The following is a 19,761-nucleotide window of genomic DNA, read 5'->3' as shown; positions in this document are numbered from 1 at the left end:
CGTTGGTCTGGTGACTGCCATAGTCAGAGCCGCATTTTCCACATAAGTACCTTGTACTTCGTTTTGAAATGGTCCATTATTCATCTCACTTGCTTGCACAGATCTGCCTGAAACATCGTCTTTCTTGGGCAGCCACAAGTGTAAAAGTGAATGATGCATTCCTTTGCAAGCTCGACAGCGCACGATTGACGAACACTGGCTCCTGTAATGTCCCTTACTCAAACAGTTAAGACACAACTCACTCGCACGCGCTATTTTGAGTCGTTCTTTTACCGGAGCATCTAGAAACTTTTCACACTTAGCCGTAGAATGCTCTTCACGACAAACACTACACTTTGTCTTCTTTTCTCCCGTTGCCACGTGCACAGTAAATTTTGGAGTGTTTACAACTGCCGGTTGGGTTCTCTGATCCGACTTATTTTCTCCCAAAGCCTCAAAAATTCTAACTTGTCCGCGCAGAAACTTTATTAAATCAGCATAGTTTGCTTCGTTTTCGCCTTCCACGGAACGCTCCCACTCACGCTGCGTTGCTTCATCTAGCTTCGATGTTAGAAGCTGCGTTAAAATAACGCCCCACATTGATGGAGTTTCCCCGATGCCTTTCAAAGCCATCGATGAGAGTATTTATGCTTACTGCGTTAAGCTTCCGCATGCGTGGCCAGTTCAGAAGCTCGTTTGCATGCCTCTTTTTCTGCAAATATGGATTTGCAAAACGCTTCACTATAGCATCCCAAGCGGCGTCGTAACTAACTGCGCATATAGGAAAACCTTCTATCACTTTCAAAGCATCGCCTTTCAAAGAACACTTCAAATAATAGAACTTTTCAACCTTTGACAAAGCTTCATTGTTGTGTATCATTTGTTCATACATATCCCTGAACTGCAACCACTGATCATACTTTCCCGTGAACTCTGGCAACACGATCTTCGGAAGTTTTATGGTTTCCTTCGATAGTTTCTTCGAATCACTAGCGCTTTCTTCTTTTGGGCACCACCGCATACTTTTCAGATTCCCGGTCAACACCATCACACGTTCGTCAAAATCGTCAAATTTTTCATTGTTTGAGCGCTTGTTCTTAACGTCATCCAACCTATTGATTTCCTTTGAAATCTTTTGAAACTGGTCCCAGCACTGCTCGAGCCGTTTCAAACGAGCATCGACTTGTTCTTTGCTCGTTGGTGTAGGACTTTCCACGAAACGTTCTAGCCTCGCTAGACAACGTATCAAACCGTCTTGTTCCTCCTTTGCCATAGCTATTGTTTGAATACCACTATCTAACAGCGTATTCTGTCCGTCGTCCGAGAAACCACGGAAGCTATCTTCTTGGCTTGAGGTTAGCGACATTTTCACTTTTTTCTATCCAGGTCCCACGGCACCAAATGTTACGTCGCGACGATTTGATGTTTGTGGAAAATAATATGGTTTTACTTTTGGGTTGCTTTCTCTTTATTTTTCCCTACGTTGTGTTTTTCTTTGAATTCACTTAGCGGTTACGGACCTTGTCCGTTATCCTTCGCGTCTGTCTGTGAACTGAGCCGACTGCTCACAAACTTCTACATTTTATTTCCTGAAAGTACTTCCTGTCAACTTTTTCGAGCTCGAATTCCAAATTGTCAAAACAAGATATAATTTTAAATATTGACCGTTACAAATTAAAGAAAATTAATATTTCATGTAAATATCGAACAACCTTACAGCTTCTTGTCTTAGCGCCACGTAACCAATCTTCCACTTTGTCCTCCGTAGTGATCGAACTCACGCTCCTTCATTCTCTTATCACGTTGCTCCTTTCTTTTCTTCTCCTGCTTCTCCTTTTCGGAACGCAATCGTTTGCTTAATTGCAACCTAAGTAACGCTATTTCATTTCGCAATAATTGTTCTTGCACCTCTTCATCGCTTGAATCTTCGCCCCCGCGATCGCTTATACCAGTGGTCCCCAACCTATGGTCCGCGGACCACTTGTGGTCCGTGGCTTAAGTAGAAGTGGTCCGCGGAAGAAATTTTCGGTCGTTGGACCGATCATTTTAATACGTATTGTTTACCATTTCAAGCGTTTTTACGTGACGAAATCGTTCTACACCCCTCGATGTGTCAGATTGCGGACAATTACATTTTTTACTAATGTTTTATTTAAAAAATCCGTTCTTAGAGTCTCATGTGGGCCGCGATATACTTTTGTCGAACAAAAAGTGGTCCGCGGTACTAAATAGGTTGGGGAGCACTGGCTTATACTACTGCACATCGAACGCATATCATCCTCCCGCCGTCCTTGTACCGCACCACTCACACACGATCGCTCATCGTCTGTGTTCTGCCACTCTGCAGCCGCGTGTCCACCGACTTCGGCACACTTCCATTCCACCGCACTTCCTCTTGCCGTCCGATCTTCGACCGCATCTTTCCGCTCCATCACGCGTTTTACCAGCAGCATCTCGTCATCTACCGCCGTCTTTCTCCCACTACTATTATCACTCGCTCACCCGGCTGTTCGCTCCACACGATCTTCACATGAAAGCGCTTTACTTGCCTTCTTCTCCGTACTACACTTTGCACACACCCACGGCATTGAGTAGAATCGTGGCCGTTTACTGTTTTTGAATAAATCAACTTTATTTTTGTTTATAAGTTGAGTTTATAAAAAGCTAGTATAGTCCTCACCACGATTGCTTAGCTACTGCCCGACCGGATCTCTTTCTACGCGTACTTTTTCCTTTCACCGGATCTAGATCAGCGCACGCATATCGTATTTACTTTATTTCGTCGGGTCGAGGTGCGGTCGTTTCCAACACACGGTTTGTGCTTAATGCTGCTATCTACTCCAGCATAACTGTAGTGTTGCCACTCGTCGCATGTGTCACAAGACACCCCAGGTAGCAATGTTGCATGACTTCCCCTCGTTTCACGTGCGATTTCTACCCCGCGCGGTTCAGCGCACCCACGAAGGAAAGTGTCGCGTCCGAGAGTTGCTGTTGCAAGCTGTTCCCGTCCCATTCTGGCCCATACGAGCTTTGCTGGCTAAAGTCTGAAACACGACCCCCCCCACTCACGGGCACTCATTTGAGTGACTTTTTTTCGTGCAGGGTGGTTCGAAATCGGTTGCGTGTTTTTTTAATTATGTTTCGAGACACAGACACCTGAGGGCATGGCCGTCGAAGAAGAAAATGTAGCAATTGGTGCCATCTATCGACCACAGGTCAAAGATTGGCGATCCGTTGGAGCTTTCGCGAATAGCTCCGGCCACAGACATGGTAGCGATTAGTGGTGCATGGACGAAATCTAGCCACAAGTGCCATCTAGCCATGGCCAGAAGAAAGTTTGGCGATATCTTGGATACCGGCGGAGCTATGGGGCAAAGTTGGGCCAAAAATGAGGAAAATTTTACGGTTTCACAAACAGCGTATGGAACTTGGTTCCTCGATGAATAAATCACTTTTCACTATGCGAAAACCTCCTTACAATTTAATAGTAATTGTAAAAAAAAATCAAATTCAGGCCACATTGCATAGTCTCCGAACCACCCTGTACGAAAAATTGACACGCTGATGAGTGACCGTGAGTGGGGGGGGGGGGTCGTGTTTCAGACTTTAGCCGCTTTTCTTCCCTCTCGCTCATCTCGCCCTTGTTCATTTTCGGGTGTGCAACAAACTGCTCGGTTTCGCGGTGTCGCACCGCACACACAATATCGGCCATGTATCGTACCCGGCAGAAGTAAGCTGCGTCCTGATTGGCTGTTATCAAAGGATGGCGCCGATTAGGATCACCATGGGTGAATGGTGTGGATTAGATTGTATCTGGTCAAAATTAGTTGTTATTGCAAATATTTCGTTTTTATGCATATTTAAGTATATAAAAATGATTTTATCAATAATTAATTAATTTTAATTATTAAGAAGGGGTAAACAATCATCTCCTTCAATAATTTCTTCCTTTTATGCAATTAATTTTATGTCGAATAATGGATATTATTTTTATGGTCAAAAATTTTGATCCTTCATTTGAGATACCCCATAGTGCCATTTGTTTTGGCTCTCTTCTCGCTCTTGTTGGACGAATTGTAAACAATTTCTCAAACAGATTTTAATTTTGCTGGACACGATTCAGCTCCGTGGCGTGTTATTTAAAACCTAATTAAGTTAAGTTAAATTAATTGTTTCCACCGCGAATTTGTCTCGAAAGTGTGTAGTGTAAGAAGGGCTTGTAAGCCATGTATAAAAAGTGAATAAAAGTGCGTGTGTGCGAAGGTAGACGGCGCAGCAAAAGGATTATCCCGGACCAAATGGGACATAGGAGAATGCAGCTAAAGTTGCCGGGAATGCAGGCGGATACGGTGCAGTTGGCGTACATAAAATTACAGCAATGTTTGCTGTTGAAAATTTCGGTAAGTTTGAAATGTTTGCGGGTTATAATATGTGTGTAAAAAGTGTTTTTTTTTCGCTTTCTCCAACAGCTTTTCATCGGTCCAACACCGTGCACCGCATTTCCAAGGAGGCCAGTCCTTGTGGAGGAAGGAAGACGTACGAGGGGCCAGAGGGAAGGCGAACGGGCTAGGATGGATGGATCGACCGGCACGACGAGGCGAGGATCAGCTGGCGCCAGAACAGAGGGGATATACCCAAATATGAGTGAGCGAAATGGTGAGTAAATAAAGGAAGAGAGTGAAAAGAGAATCCTTCGTGTTTTCATTTCGTACGATCCGAAAGGTTTGGGGTGGGGGTAAAATGGTAGAATAAATTGCATGCAACACGCGACACCCGTGCGACGCTACAGAAAAACCCAACCATTCATGCTGCTATGGGTAAGCATTTTGGTAGGGTTTTTGGTAGTGTAGCACCCATACAAAAGTTCATGCGACATCCCAAATTTTGCTGCCTGGGATGTCCTCTTCCTCGTCAGAACGATTGCAAGCTACACAACTGTTCATTATCACTTGTTTTCGATTAAGTTTTGAAGAATGTTAACACAGAGTAAGGTTTTTTTTACACTAGACCCTTTTTATAGCGCAGTATTCTTTTTAAATTGTGATTCTTGGTTGACTGGCTTAAAATCTAGTCTCTTCTCTCCCGCTTCTAACCTTATTCTCTCCGTAACTGAACTCCGAATGCTGCGTTCTTCTTTCGCCCGAGCGAAACAGGACTACCAACTTGCCCAAGCAAAAAGTTTCGACTTGTCAAGAGCAAATGACAGAACGTCTCCCTCTAAAAAATATTCCGTGCCTGCTCGCACTGACACTGAGCGAAAGACGGTCAGAAAGCTCAAGTCGAGTCTGATGAGTTTTCTCATGCTGTTCGCTTCTCTTGGGTTATGCCCTCTTGCTCGTACTCACGCTCGTTCTACCGTCGATACAAAAGTGTACAATCCGTGCGGTTGTCAGACTGCTCCAAACACCAACAACACCAACAAATGCATTGGTTTACAACAACAAATCGAAGCTATCCGAGTTGTTCGCGGGATCGTATACAGAATCGCTGATGAATCGCTGTACATTTGTTTTCTTAATTTTTATCATTATTATTAACATAATTATTATTACATATTATGAGAGGCGAATGCACCAAGACATCATACAAAAATAAAACAACAGCTCATGCTCATGTGTCCAAGCTGTTGCTGTTTTCTACCACGATTTTGTTATGAGCTGATAGACGTTTTGGGCGATGGAATCCGATTTGATTATAGGACCGTGAAATAAAGAACCACCAAAGTACTAGTTCGTCATATGCTCACACTGCAGAATTATCCCAACATTTGTATCATGCGTATACGTCGTATCATATGCATGGAAGCTGTGGATGATAAAACCGTCGTGAGTAGTCAAAAACTGGAGCGTAAAACAATAGTGTTTCGTGATCCCAATGATTCAAATGATATTTTTATCTTAAGGAATGTATGCATGGCTTGTCGTTCAGATCCATCGTCAAATGATCAACCGATGAAATAATGCGCAAACTATGTGTGACAAGACGTTCTGACGAACATACCACAGCTTCACACGGTTGTGGAATAATAGTCATAATAGACTGAACAATACAATTAAAACAACATTGGAATTGATTGTGAATTGGAATAATAATACACAGCTATTTTGTGTTAATGTAGCTCTTTTTAAGTTTCATAACATATTTTGGAACACGTTACAGCTTTCTTCGTGTTGTGAAAGATAAACAGTTCTATCAATTTAATATGAATAACAATTCTGTTTGCATTTCTCTTAATACAAATCGATTGCGTGGCCTCGAAGCATTCTTGTAATGCTTGTCTTTGCCGGCCAGAGTTGCTGATCACAACATTTCATTTGCCATCGATCCTTTCATTGAATTGCTCATTGCATTGCATTGCACCAGCTAAGTCCGTGAGCCAAACTGTTTCTATTGGATGCGACCGTAGCGACACTTCCTGGAAAACTAATATTAAGTGCAAAACATATCACAACACAGCTGAACGTAGCATGGAACACCTGGAATATTCTCTAGCATTTCCTTCTTACCAGCGCAATCGATGCCGTGCGAAAGATGCTCAGGCACTTTAAATTAAAAGGCGCGTGTAGGAATTGAAACGCAATGAAACATTTAACAGTGCACTGTACATGAACGTACTTCGCGACATCTGTAATGATCCTATTCGGTATCAAGCAAGAGCCAAGAATATGTACGATTGATAATGTTCTGGTATGGCTTTGCATATTAGATGTCACGAAAGCCTACGAAAAAAGGAATGTTTATTTTAACAACAAACCCATACATAATTCAACAAATATCATTGTAAAATCGCCAAACTAAAGCTACGTAAAAACGGTCCGTGTGCGAGGATCGCCAATCTATGTTGAAAAATAAAAACACTCGTACAAAAACACCAACCTAAAAATCATTATTGCTCAGATCAGTCCACAACATGTTGATGCATCGCGCACGAAGCACCACCAGCAATAGAACCATAACAGAACAGCTGATGGTACTTCGTTCGAGGCACTGCACGTAGAACAAAACCTGGTCCGTATCAATCCTTTTGGCGCCAAATTGTTGGTACCATCGGTTCGCCGACGCTTGAAACACCACGGCAAATTGCCTCCAAGTGTAAGTCTGGGATCGTTTCCCGATATTTCCTACCATTACTATCTTTGCAGAAAACACACATGGGCGAGCTGGCAATATCACTCCAGTATATGACTAATCATACTTACCCTTGCGCACATGACGCGAGGATACCCTAACCTTGAAATAATAGTACGGTCTAAATCCTATACCACTAGTCAAAACGAAACAAACCGACAAGCCCTAGGCAGAACGAACGAACGAACGCGATGCAAGACACACCAGCGCAGAACAGAACTTGCGAATCGAACAAATTGTAGAATAAGCAGGAGCAAGCAAGAGAAAAAAAAGACGATCGACCGCCACACATAGAAAAAAGTAATGTGGCAACGGCTGTGACAAGCTTTTTTGCTTTAATTTTGAAATTGAGCTTTTTGCTAGACATCCGCATGATGACAGCAAAAATCCTGCAGTCCTCCTGCTGTCTGGACGAAACTGACTGATTTCCGGAAATGCTGTCGGCAAACATTTCGGTATACGAAAAATAGGTCGCAACTTTTGCCGAAACTCATTGAAAACGTCCGATTGGGTTGGCTATTTCTATTTCGCCCTTTTCGCCCGTAGTCCCTGTTGACAATTTGTTGCAACAATTGTAGTATATATTATTTTTTGTACCTCGGTTGACAGTTTGGCACCAGAATGCTGCATCATCGTTTGTTTCAATTTGTTCAAGAGCGTCGGAAATGGCTTTATGAAGGGTTATAGGATTCCTTGCTTGTAAAAAGAATCTAGTGATTGAATTTTTTAATCCGTTTATGAAAGCACGCACCGCTACCCAACCAGCCAAACCAACATGCTTTCTCGCTTTGGCAGGTTTGATTGTTCATAAGACAGAACGAGAAGGTATGTTGATATGGCTAGTTGGGTATTGGTTCAACAATATTAATAGTGGCTGCTTCGATTGAAAATGTGCCAGATGATACATGGGCTGCTGATAGTTTGGTTGCAAGTTTTTCTATAGCGGAACCAAATTCTGAAATAAATTGTTTTAATTGTTTTTGTGAAGCGACAGTTAAGTTAACTGTACACTAAACCTGTTTCTTAGCAAATGGAAGGCTTGCTGAATATTAGTAGCAGAATCAATCGTTCCTTGCGCACTACCAGTTAAAGTGGTTTTTAAAAATTTGATAAGATTTACTTCCATAACACCTTCCGAATAATCTTGAAGTAACTCCACACTTTCGATAAGTGAATGTAATTCCGATGCAGACCCATTACAAGTTTTAAAAGCTTCAAAGCTACATTGATGTCTAATTTTGGAGCCATTATAGGTTCTTCTTCATTTATGACGTCGGGTCCGTTACCGCTGTTAGTATTGCTGGTAGAACTGCTACCGCTGCTGGTATTGATGCCGCTGATCGTATTTGTGTCACTGTTTCACTGCCACTGGTATTACTGTACAAATAGACGTCGAACGAAAAGGTTTGAGGTTGTGGAGCGTTTAGGAAAAAATCCATGTTGCTGAGGCATGACAAGACGGTGCACATGATTCAGGAGGAAGGAATGGAGTATGATCTCGAAAACCTTGCATAGAGCACACAGTAGTGCTATACCGCGGTATCTGGATACATCGGAAGGGTTACCTTTCTTAAGGATAGGAAACAGCCAGGCTAGCTTCCACGGTACGGTTGAAGCCTTAAGTCGGGAGGAACAGGCAATAAGAACCCCGCCACCACGAGAGGCGTTACTATCATTCTAATGACGATCGCAACGAAAAATTGAATATATGTATGCTACCGGAGAAAACTGATGATGGTGTGGAATCGTCCAAACAGGTTTCCGTAAAAACTATGATGTCGTAGCTGACATCCGAGATAGCGAGCAGGAAGTCGGTAAACTTGGAATTTATGCCGCGAACATTTTGGTAGTATACGGTGATAGGAACATAGAAAACAGTAGATGTAGTTGTAGAAGACACGCCAGGTACTGATGACGACGCAGGGCATTAGTAAGATGAGCTGACATACGGACTCAGGTTAAGGTGTACATCGTTTCGGGTACATTGGTGGTGCGTGAGAAATGGCTATTGATGTTGCTGTGATGGTGGTAGTGTCGCAGGACGTGGGCCATTATCTGTAGGAGTGTGAGCATTACAGATGGTATCGCTGGTTGTAACAGGAACAGTGATGTTGTTGCTTTATGCTGGGTTCAGTTGAAGAGGTCGCTAAGCGGTTAATAGGTGTTGTCATTACGGCATTAGATGCGTTACGAAGGTCTTTAAATTCCTTAAAGATTGTCCCAATCGGCTAAGAAGAACGTGATAGTGGATTTTCCCAGTGCTCAGTCGACATACCAACTTTGAACGAAGTGAAAGTTAGTGTGCTGAGGTCTCGAACAGCAGGCACTAGTTTGATGGCAGTGACATCTTCGATGCCGATTTGCTCCTTTACAAAAGCCTGGACATCCTGGCTACTCGTGGTCGGCTGAAAGCGCGACAAGTAGAGCCAGAATTTAGGCGATTCCGGGGGAAGCAATAACGCGGCATGAGATGATGTTGAGATTGGAGCCGTGCCAGTGAGGAGTGCGGGAGCAGTAGTCGCGGACGGTGGAGAGTGATCGACAAGGCGTCTTTTTGCAGGTTTGGTCACATCGGATGCTGTTGCCACTGTAGCGGTTGAGGCAGTGTGCGTTGTAGGTCGGATAGCCAGGCGTTGATCGAGTGTTGATAAAACCGTGTGTTTAATGGTTTCAAGCGAGCGTCAAAATCAGCTGATAGCTGAGATTGGAGAGACGTGAGTGCTGAAGAGAGCTGCTCTTTTACTAGTGTGCGTCCACTACGGCGAATCTCCGAACGTTCAGGACACATCCAGAGGAAAAGAGAGCCAGCCTTAGTGAGTTCTTTTACAGCCGCATTATTCCCTCGAAGGCAAGTACGATGCGCCCAGCGCTTGCAGAATCCGTCGCAAGTGTATTTGTGATCCTCAGACGAAGGAGCGCGAGAGCAGGATAGGCACAGATCGGTCATGATGCGATGAGTCGGTGACCGAAGGATATTGCGCAAAATATAAATTGTCACTAGTCACTTAGCGAAGCACTTTTCCTATCAAAGGAGGTGATAAACCAATACAAATCGCCAAACAAAACGCGCCACAGTGAACACAGCTGATTAATAATGTTGACGTGACTGGAGCTAAGGATAGGCAAGCTTGAATACATTAGAAATGCGCAGAATAACAGGGAGTGATTCAGGATTGCATCTACTCAACGAGAAAGAATGAAGTGAATTTATATTTGTTGTTAAGGAATGTGGTAACCAAACCGTATATTTTCGTTGTTACGTTTATTGTTTAACAGGTGTTTTGAGTGTGAGCGGGGTGATGCGAACACTAAAACTCGTCCTGTCTCCTCGGTGGTTGGATGGAAAAGAGGCCGATCGCTTGACGCAGCGCACGCACATTTCATTAACCGGATGCGTGTCCTGACGTTTTATCATCCAACGCACGTTTACTGGCGTAGGTGCAAGCGTTAGCGCCAACATTCGTGATATTAAATAACGAGTCGAACTCGTTGAAGTGTAGGCTTATAATGTACCTGAATTTATTATCTTTCGCTTATTTATGTTGCGCCCTGAGCGAGGTGCCTGCAGACAGCGGTGATTGCAATAATCGACACGCAAGCCAAACACCTAGCGTGCGAATTGTCGACTTGCAATTCGGTGTTCATCGGCAACTTGATCGGCCTGCGGCTATCGTGAGAACGAGCCGATCGATGTGTCCATCGATCAGCTCGCAGGTCAACGTTTAGAGCAAACGCGTTCAAGGTTGCTTACAGGAATCTCATTCGCGCTATAATTCTAAGCTTAGCAAAAGTTTTTAAAATTTCGTAAGGGCAATGCGGGAAATGTGTTTTAAGGAGGTTTGGTAAATTATTTACAATTCGGACGGTTTTAAATAAGTTACCATCTTTGTGCAACTGTTGCAATATTTTTTCCATTTCTATTCCTTGTTGTAATAAATGAGCAGATGGCTTATACAATCCACCTGCTGACAAATGCTCAACAAAAGATTGTGGATGGCTATAGCAATGGTCTTCTGTCAATTGTTACGTGTGTGTTCCCAATTGGGACGGCCCGGTGGTGTATGTGATACGGCGCCGGTGCACATGGTAGGACCGGGGATCAAATTCCATCCGGATCGTCCCCTCGTAGCAAGGACTGATGCAGGATCAGTCAATGATAAAATAAGTCTAGTAAGTCAGAAATGGCCGGCGTGACCTTAGATTTCGTTAAAGTCGACCAGATAGAGAAATGTCCCCCATTGTAAATTAGGGTACTTTTTTTAATTTTCTTCCAATATATCCCATTATGTATTCCAAGTCATCCTGCTTCTGTTCGTTTAAATTAAATATCGGGTCTAGGTTTTGTGAGATCAACTCTTTTTCAGTTTCGACTTTTTCTAACTCGTGAACGACTTCAGCTCCTTCAAAAATTGTAGCCACTACGAAATGTTTCTAACTAACACATTGCTCGTTATAATTTTCATCATCGCCAGTTGATGTTACGAACACATCAGGTTCAGCGATAGTTCTGTTTTCGGCGGTATCCATTACTGATTTTAAAAAAGATGGTTGTTGGCTTTTTGGGTAAGGTTAAATTAGGCTATTATGTTAGCTAAGATACAACACTCCAACCATGAGGCATAAACCTATGACAAAATGTATCAGTCCACTCAAACAGAAAAATAAATCAGTCGCAGTGAAACTATTAGAGAGACAAGTCCCCTAACATTGGCCCTTTGCAAATCGGATTTTGTGAAATTCTTAGACCAAACTTTGAAAACGTGCCAACCCTAAGAACATTGTTTAAGGTTCTCCAGTGCTGGTTTCTAATATCAATATGATAAAAGAAGCATTTTGTGCTTCTGTGCAAAACTAATGCGTTACAAAGATGTTCTTGATTCTTTCGTCCTTGTTTAATCGGAAACGGGAAAATTGTGTCTGTTGGTGCGTGGCGCCAAACTAGATTGTGCGTGGTGCGATCTTAGTGCTGTTGTTGTTGTTGTTGGAATGTTTTAAAGAGAATTCCTAAGGAATGATTCCTAAGGAATTCTTTCGTCTCTTTCGTAAAATCCATTTTTTATAATTCTTTAAAGAGTCCAGATAGGGTAAGTGTACCAATTATGGACGAGTTTGTACAGCGTTTTCACAAGAACGACGATTGTGGCAAAACTGCTAAACTAAAATTCATAAACAAGAGTCCAATCGATAGACACACGTTTTTTACGTATTTTCATTTTTAAATTTTGTAGTTTGAACATTTAAAACAAAAGTTACCGTCATTTTTGTAAACCTCTTCAATGCACCAATTGTTGTGCTATTGTGCTAGCCCAAAATCACCATTTGAATTGATTTCGCTTAAACTTATGAGTATAGAAAGGAAGATTCATGTTTTTTAGGAACTTTTGATAACTAATATCACTCAAAAATATAGAATAAACACGTTTTTTACTGATTTTAAAATCGTGGTTTAGAGAGGCAAATTTTGTTTTGATTTGACAGCAAATGACAAATGACAGCAAAATAATTTGTGCAGTCAGCTCAAAATGCTGGCAGTGTGCTGTGTGTTCAAAATAGCAGTTAACAGCTAATTATGTCTCATTCAGTAAAATAATATGTTAACCAATGGAAAATTTGAGTTTGGTTACGAAATGCAAAGACTTTTTAATAAAGGTATATGTTATTTAGGTATAATGTACAATATTATAGGCCAGAGACTTCCAAGATGGCGGGCCGCTTTGAGTGAAATAGTCACAGGGCCAATCTCGGGATCTCTCGGGAGGGCCTCGTGGGCCGCATACGATCCGCGGGCCGTAGTTTGGAGCCTCTTGGTATAGACAATTATTTACACTATTTCATTCAATTACTTCTACAAACAAGAAATTATGAACACATTTATGTATTATATTATTTTAATCTAAATTAACCTACGTCTTTTATTAACATTATTTAGATTGCTAACTTACTAGCAGAATTATTCTTAATCTTTTCTTTTTTTTTCTCTTTTTAATATTTTGCAGTGCTTCCCGTTCCAGTTTTAACTTAAGCCGTTCTTGAGCTTTGATTTTACGTAGCTCAGCTTTATGCTGGTTTTCATTTTCTTTTTTTTTCTATTTCTGCCAGTCTTTCGCCGGCGGTTAGAACAGGAAAATATCGTGATTTATATTTCCTATGCTGTCCACTACGATGAGGAACAGGGGGTAGCTTAAGAGTTTGGGAAAGAGTATTTTCCTCATTTTGCAAGTTATTGCTTTCCGACAATCCAGCATCAACATCTAATGAATTAGGTTCAGCTAAATATTCTTCTAGCCGTTCTTCTTCATATGGTGGAAGTAAAGAACATGCTGTTTCGTCGACTGTTTCATCATTACATTCAAGTGCTAATGTATCTTCATTGAAGTTCATCACATTTCCCGAAGTTTGTGTTGAAGAAGTTTGTGTTTTTCTTAAAATAATCTGATCATCAGGCTGAGCGTGATTAGCACATTGTATGTCCGCAAATGGCTTTAAAAATTCATTGTAGAAGAATCTAATTATGCGCTCCTCGCGTGAAAGATTCCTGATGTCGTGAGTTACCTTTGCAATTGTGGTTTTACCAATAAGATCCAGTGCTTGGATAATTTTTTCAATTGGAATTTTCACATTTTCTTCCATTTGGACTGGCGAGTTTTCTAAATATGATAATGAGCGTCCCAGGGCATACGTTGGTTCGTGGAACAAAGGTGTTCGTCGGGAATTTTATATTGGGGGTGCTATTGTTTGATTATGATCTGGAGTTGGTATCAGCTCTTGCATGTTATTGGTAGCGTTATTGTTTTCCAATCTGTTGAGACATTTGGAGAAATCAACGTTTTCGGGACTAAAAGGATACAATCCGCAAACACGGAATCCATTTTTCACGCTCTCCGGATTAATACCATCTTTCAAGGCATCCTGCAAAACGGGTCCGAAATATTTGACAGTGAATGCCTCTCCAGGATGTTCGTGGTGCCATTCAGTTAACCGTTCTCTCCATTTATCCTTTAATGGCTTAAAAACAGCAACATCCGCAGGTTGTGTTATGTGCGTCGTGTTGGGATAAAGAGAAATGAGTATAATTCCTAAAGATTGACATACATCCGCCACTTCTATTGATTTATGTGACGAATGACCATCTACGAAGAAAATAACTAGGAATCGTACCCCTCGGTTCACTAACCACGGATGAAAAACTTTGACGATATATTCTTTGAAATTGTTAGTATCCATCCATCCGCGTTCGCTTTGTCCAAGCCCCCAGTCCGCTGAAAATCCTTGTGCAATTTCTTTGCGAATCCGTTGTCCTGGTAAAATAACATGGGGATACACTACACTAACTTCAGCATTGAATGTGAACATAACAGTTATATTCTGCCTTCCCGATGCTTGTTCCACTTCGTAAACGTTTCTGGATCCTTTAACAGCGATCACTTCTTTCGTCTTCGGTTGCAAATTAAAACCTGTATCGGTACCATTAAAAGCCTTGATGGATCGTTCAAAATTTCGCGAAATTCATGTTTTTTAGCCATTCATATATGTTTTGAAACCAGCTTTTTATATCATTATCGGATACTCTTCTGCTTGCGGATGAGATAGTTTCAGGTTTTCGGAAAGAGAGGGTCTTATGTCTTTTCATAAATAATATTAACCATTTACGACCTGCAATAATAAATCTTTGTATTAACTAAACGATTATAAAAAGAAAACATGTGTTTTACACATACCTGGTAGATTATTTCTAAACGGGGTTTCACGACCAGTTGAGTTTAGAAAATTCGCGACTTTATTCGTCAGTGTTTTACGGGACACAGGGAAACCACGCTGTTGCATTTGTTGTAACCATTCGCCAATTTCGTTTTCTTCGTCGGCTGATAAAATTGTGTTTGGTCCCGGCGAATTTTTATTTTTCCAGCCATTGCTTAAACGGTAACGGCATGTGGATGGCGGAATACCGAATTTTTTTGATGCAGCATAGACACTAAGGTTATTATGTTTTATGCTATGCAAACATTGCTTTAATGCATCTTCTCGAGTTGTTGGTGATGTGGCCATCTTTTTAAGTAATTGATTCGTAATTATTCGTAGGTAATTCGCTAAACAAGTCTTCAAGACACGCCCTTTGTTTATGAATATATTAGATGAACAATGCCAAACCATTTAGGCTTTGACGATTACTATGATGGCTCAAACTAACAGCATAAAAATAGCACAACAATTGGTGCATTCCGGTTTTCCATACACCAATTGTTGTGCTATTTTTCAATACGATAAATAAGGTATTTCGCATCGTTTAATTATCGAAAAAAGTATGGTATTAGCTTAAGTTAGCCATAAACTAGTTTTTAAAATCATTGGACATCGATTTTGCACTCTAGTTTCATTGAAAATTGGAAAAAAAAATGGTCATGTTTTAGACAATCGTTAAGATATTTCAGATTTTTTGACAGCAAAAATAAAAATCGAGATTTTTCGAAAAATAAGCTTATAAAATTAATGAAACTTCTGGGAAAAATCTGGGAAGAATTCTGGGAAGAAAATCGGTTAAGTTATGTGAAGATATTTTTTTGGAACTATAAATTACCCTGGTGTTTTCATATTATCCATTTTTCCGACGATAGCACAACAATTGGTGCTAGCACGACAATTGGTACACTTACCCTATTCGTATAAAATGTAAGATTTTCTTTTGATTTGTTGGGTCTGGTGATAAAAGGATGTCGATGTTGCTGTCTAAGGCGCTGCTCTGGGATTTGTCGTATACGACGAACGACAACGACAAGTTTTATGGGTGCTCTAGGATTTGTCGTCACACAAACTGTCAAACAGAGAAGGGACGTCAAACTGTAATAATAAGAAGAAAAACATAAAATCATCAAACATACAAAAAATACAATAAAGCGTCCTCAAATCTGAGTTCCATAGCCTAAACTTGTTAGACTGGCCGCTTTAATTAAAATTCAGTTAAAAATGATGCACATTCGACAACTTGCGTCCATTTAATTTCTGCTGCAACAATTTGTTCTCTTTTGACAACCAAGATGCACGTTTTGAAAGATGTGCCTACGACAAGTTTTACGAGGTTTATAGAAAAAACAAATTGATTTGTATAACGACAGATGTATGATCATGTTTTACCGGATTTGACAGAGCACCTTCATACAGCTCCAGACGTTTGTATTTGTCGTTCCAACAAATGTTTGTCGTATACGACAAATCGCAGAGCAGCGCCTAAGGCAGCGCGCTGTCACTTCTCGAACAAGACAAACCAGACAAAAACACAAGAACAAACCCAAGCAATCATATGGAGGTGCTCTGTCAAACTGCATAGAACAAACCAGACAAACACGACATAGAACAAAACAGTTTGATTTTGTTTTGCATGTCTGTGTCACACCTTGAAACTCTCTATACCTTGTCAAATTTCACCGAAGCGGTTTGTGTGCTGGATTGCTTTGTTAATAGTTATTGTGGAACAGAGAATTTCAAATTTTAAGCATACATAAACTCACCGAAATTGAAATAAAACGAGATAAGATTCCCACTTGGCAGAAATCGCATGAGAGGGGGGAAATTTCTTCATTCTCGCTACCCCTGACCCTCACTTTCGAGCGATCGTACGACAAACTCTCACTCCACCACCCTACCTCACTCACACACGCTCCTATATTCTATGTAAACCCTCACCGCAACCTGCATCACCAACCCACCCCACACCTGAACGGTCCCATACTCGAAGTGTTAGACAATTTTGGTTCCACACTTTGAAGCCTGTCGAGGAGTGTGGCACTATATTGTTTTTCGCTGTCTCCTTTCTTTCACTGCAAAATTGCTTTTGCCCTGTCTTTGGCGTATTCATATGAGTTTGGCCTTTGCTGGAGGCGGAGGTGTGTGCGCAAGCGTGATCGTGTTTTGTGAAGTGATACTTTGCTCCGGTAAGTAATGTGAAAACTAGTGAATGTGATTAGGGAATTAATTCTATTCCTTGTGTTTTGTGCGTAGTGAATCCCATCGAGTCGATCAGCTGATGGAAAGAGTTTGGCCGTGAAGCGGAAAGAGTGAAGCCGGAGTTAAACCGCAGGATGGCAGGACAAATCACATCGGAGAGAGTGCTGAATATTCGACGTCTTGAGAGGTACGCATTTTAACACTCGAAATGAGTCAAAGAAAAAAAACAAAGTGTAAAGATTTCTCATGTCTCTCCGTTTTTTTTTCTTCTATATATTTACAGAAACCTCTGCCAAACATAGGCACCCCATCCCACCGTCCGCTTCGCAGAACGCCGGCAGTTTTTTTTACCTGTTCGTCCAGCGACCGCTTGCGCATGATGAGCGTAGGTGCAATAAAAAAAGGGATCGTATGTATTTCCTGGTAATTATTTCGTTCACGGTCGTGGTGTGTTCGGGACGAGGGTGTCCCGAATGCAGCAATAGGAAAGAAAGGGAAAGCGAGAAAGAAAAAAAAGCGAAGGAAAGAACGGGACAAAATAAAGCTAATTTTTTGGCTTCCAGGCTTATTATAAATAAGCTTGGGAGCTTCCATGCTTGCAAGCTTGCATGCTCGTATGCAAGCGTACATACGCCCCGCCTCCTATACCCGATTCCCCCACCCCCGCGAACGATCCACGAACGAGGCTTACTAAGTTGCTAGTAAGCCTTTAATAAGCCGGCTAATAAGCCTCAATGTCGTACGACTTTTGCCAAGTGGGTATTCATGACGGCTCATGAGACGTCTAAAAACGCCGAAGTCATATAAAATTTCAAAAAATTGGGTCCTGTCCTGGACGCGTCCACAAATCGCGAAGCGAAAGAGGGTTCGGGACTTATACCTGGGATCTTCTCGAAGTAAAAAAGGATTCGGAAATTATACCTGCGATCCGCATTAGAATACCACGTACGCTGCATTCGGGGTAGCAATCGGTAAAGCGTTGTTTTGCTTAAGCGTGCAGTAAGCATAGAGGGTTTGTTTCGGCTTTCTACGAAGATACTTGTGGACGTAGCCAGGGCGTGGGCGTTGTGTGTGTGCGCTCGCTATCATACTAGCAGATTGGCAACGACGTCAGATGACATATTCGAGGTAGAGGTGGAACAGTATGCCATGTTTGAAAGGCGCCATTTCGAGCTCGCGTTGCAAGTGGAACGTCAACTATCCTCAAGTGTGGAACCACCAGCTGCTACGAAGTCACGGGTTAAATTGCCTCAAATACGCCTACCGTCTTTTGATGGTCAGATGGGTAATTGGCTAACGTTTAGGGATGCATTTATCAGTTTGATTCATAACAACGCTTCGTTCATAACAACGCTACCACGTAACCGGATAGTCAGTCTGTAGCATCCACGCTACTTTCAACCAAAGAAAACGGATCAGGTTCGTGCATCAAAACGGATCACCTTCGCGCATTTAGCGAGCGCTACCAAATAGTATATAAGCAGGGCAAATTATCAGGTCAAGAACCAGAAGGTTTTGGCAAGCCAGCCAGTGAGGATCTCCGATCCCGATTTCTGTAAAATAAAAAGAAGTTCAACCCCACTTCATTGGTGACCCCGACGTGATCGGGAAGGATACGCCCCCTTTGGAGGATCCGCCCCCCTGGACGAAACTCGATCCAGTGAGCAACAGTTAACAAGAAACCAAAGACGGACAATAGAAATTGTTCTTATTAGAACTCACGTTACCTTCTCCAAGCTCTTTTGAGAGCTACAGAATTCCTTATTGGAATTATCTTAATTGTCCGTTCTACGGTTGGTTTTCATCATCCTCTGGAGCCAGACGACTAAACGGAGCCCTACAACAGTCCTGATTACCATCACTCGCTTGCCCGCCTTCTCAGTTCGCGGCTAAGTAAAAACACGTAAATACATGTAAGAATACGTGAATACATGTAAATACACGTAAATCCGCGTAAAGTCCTCGCTACCGCGTGAAAAGTTTCGTTGTACAGTGAAGTGTCGTGTAAAGTGTGGACATTTTTACAAGTGTTGTGCAAAGTTATTCGCATAGTGTTTTTCGATAAAACGCGCGTGTTGTGTGAAGAACTATCTCGCCATCCCAAGGCGCACCACCACACTCTCAAGATCGGCATTTTCTCCTAGTGTTGTTCATCACACACAGAGAAGTCGACGCGCAGTCCGCGCCGCCGATACTACACCGTCGTCGAATATTCGGGATTTAAGTTCTTTCGATGCTAAGAACCCCGGTCAAAACCATGGCGACGAACAACGACGAAGAGCAAACCACGCAAAGCATCCCGCTACTCGATTGTTACGATCAGACTAGCCGCGAAGCGATCGGGTCCGTCAAGTTACCGCCCTTTTGGACCAGCTCGCCAAATACCTGGTTCATACAGGCGGAGGCAAAATTCGAGAACGCCGGTACGAAATTGGATCGTACAAAATATGCTCATCTGCTGACTGCGATGTCGCCGGAAATCATCGAGAAAGTGATCGACATCGTCCAAAATCCTCCAGCGCAGAATCGTTACACCTTCCTGAAGGACGCCTTGCTACAACGCCTGTCCATCAGCGAAGAGCAACGGATCTCCAAGCTGCTGTACAATGCCGAGATGGGAGACAGCAGCCCTTCAGATTTTAATCGACGGTTGATGCAGCTGGCCCGTTCAACGGAATTCTCAGATAAGTTGATTTTTCGTTTATGGTTAGGGCG

General features: G+C 42.1%; 3 protein-coding genes and 1 pseudogene across 3 annotated transcripts in view; 2 read left to right on the top strand and 2 right to left on the bottom strand.

The window, feature by feature from the left end:
* Positions 1 to 19,761, top strand: part of LOC125768286 (putative uncharacterized protein DDB_G0282133) — a 260,527-nt gene that overhangs the window by 12,841 nt on the left and 227,925 nt on the right. The window lies entirely within an intron of this gene.
* The window catches only part of LOC125769450 (ankyrin repeat and LEM domain-containing protein 1-like), a 361,429-nt gene that overhangs the window by 176,164 nt on the left and 165,504 nt on the right, over positions 1 to 19,761 (top strand).
* On the bottom strand, positions 13,054 to 13,827 carry LOC125768312 (uncharacterized). The gene has a single exon (XM_049435761.1). It carries the CDS (start codon positions 13,735 to 13,737, stop codon positions 13,177 to 13,179), a length of 561 nt encoding a protein of 186 aa, XP_049291718.1. The 5' UTR covers positions 13,738 to 13,827; the 3' UTR covers positions 13,054 to 13,176.
* On the bottom strand, positions 13,822 to 15,452 carry LOC125769441 (uncharacterized; annotated as a pseudogene).

This window comes from Anopheles funestus, chromosome 3RL (assembly GCF_943734845.2).
Source record: "Anopheles funestus chromosome 3RL, idAnoFuneDA-416_04, whole genome shotgun sequence".
In the NCBI taxonomy this organism is placed as follows: domain Eukaryota; kingdom Metazoa; phylum Arthropoda; class Insecta; order Diptera; family Culicidae; genus Anopheles; species Anopheles funestus.
This window is presented reverse-complemented; position numbering and strand designations above follow the sequence as displayed.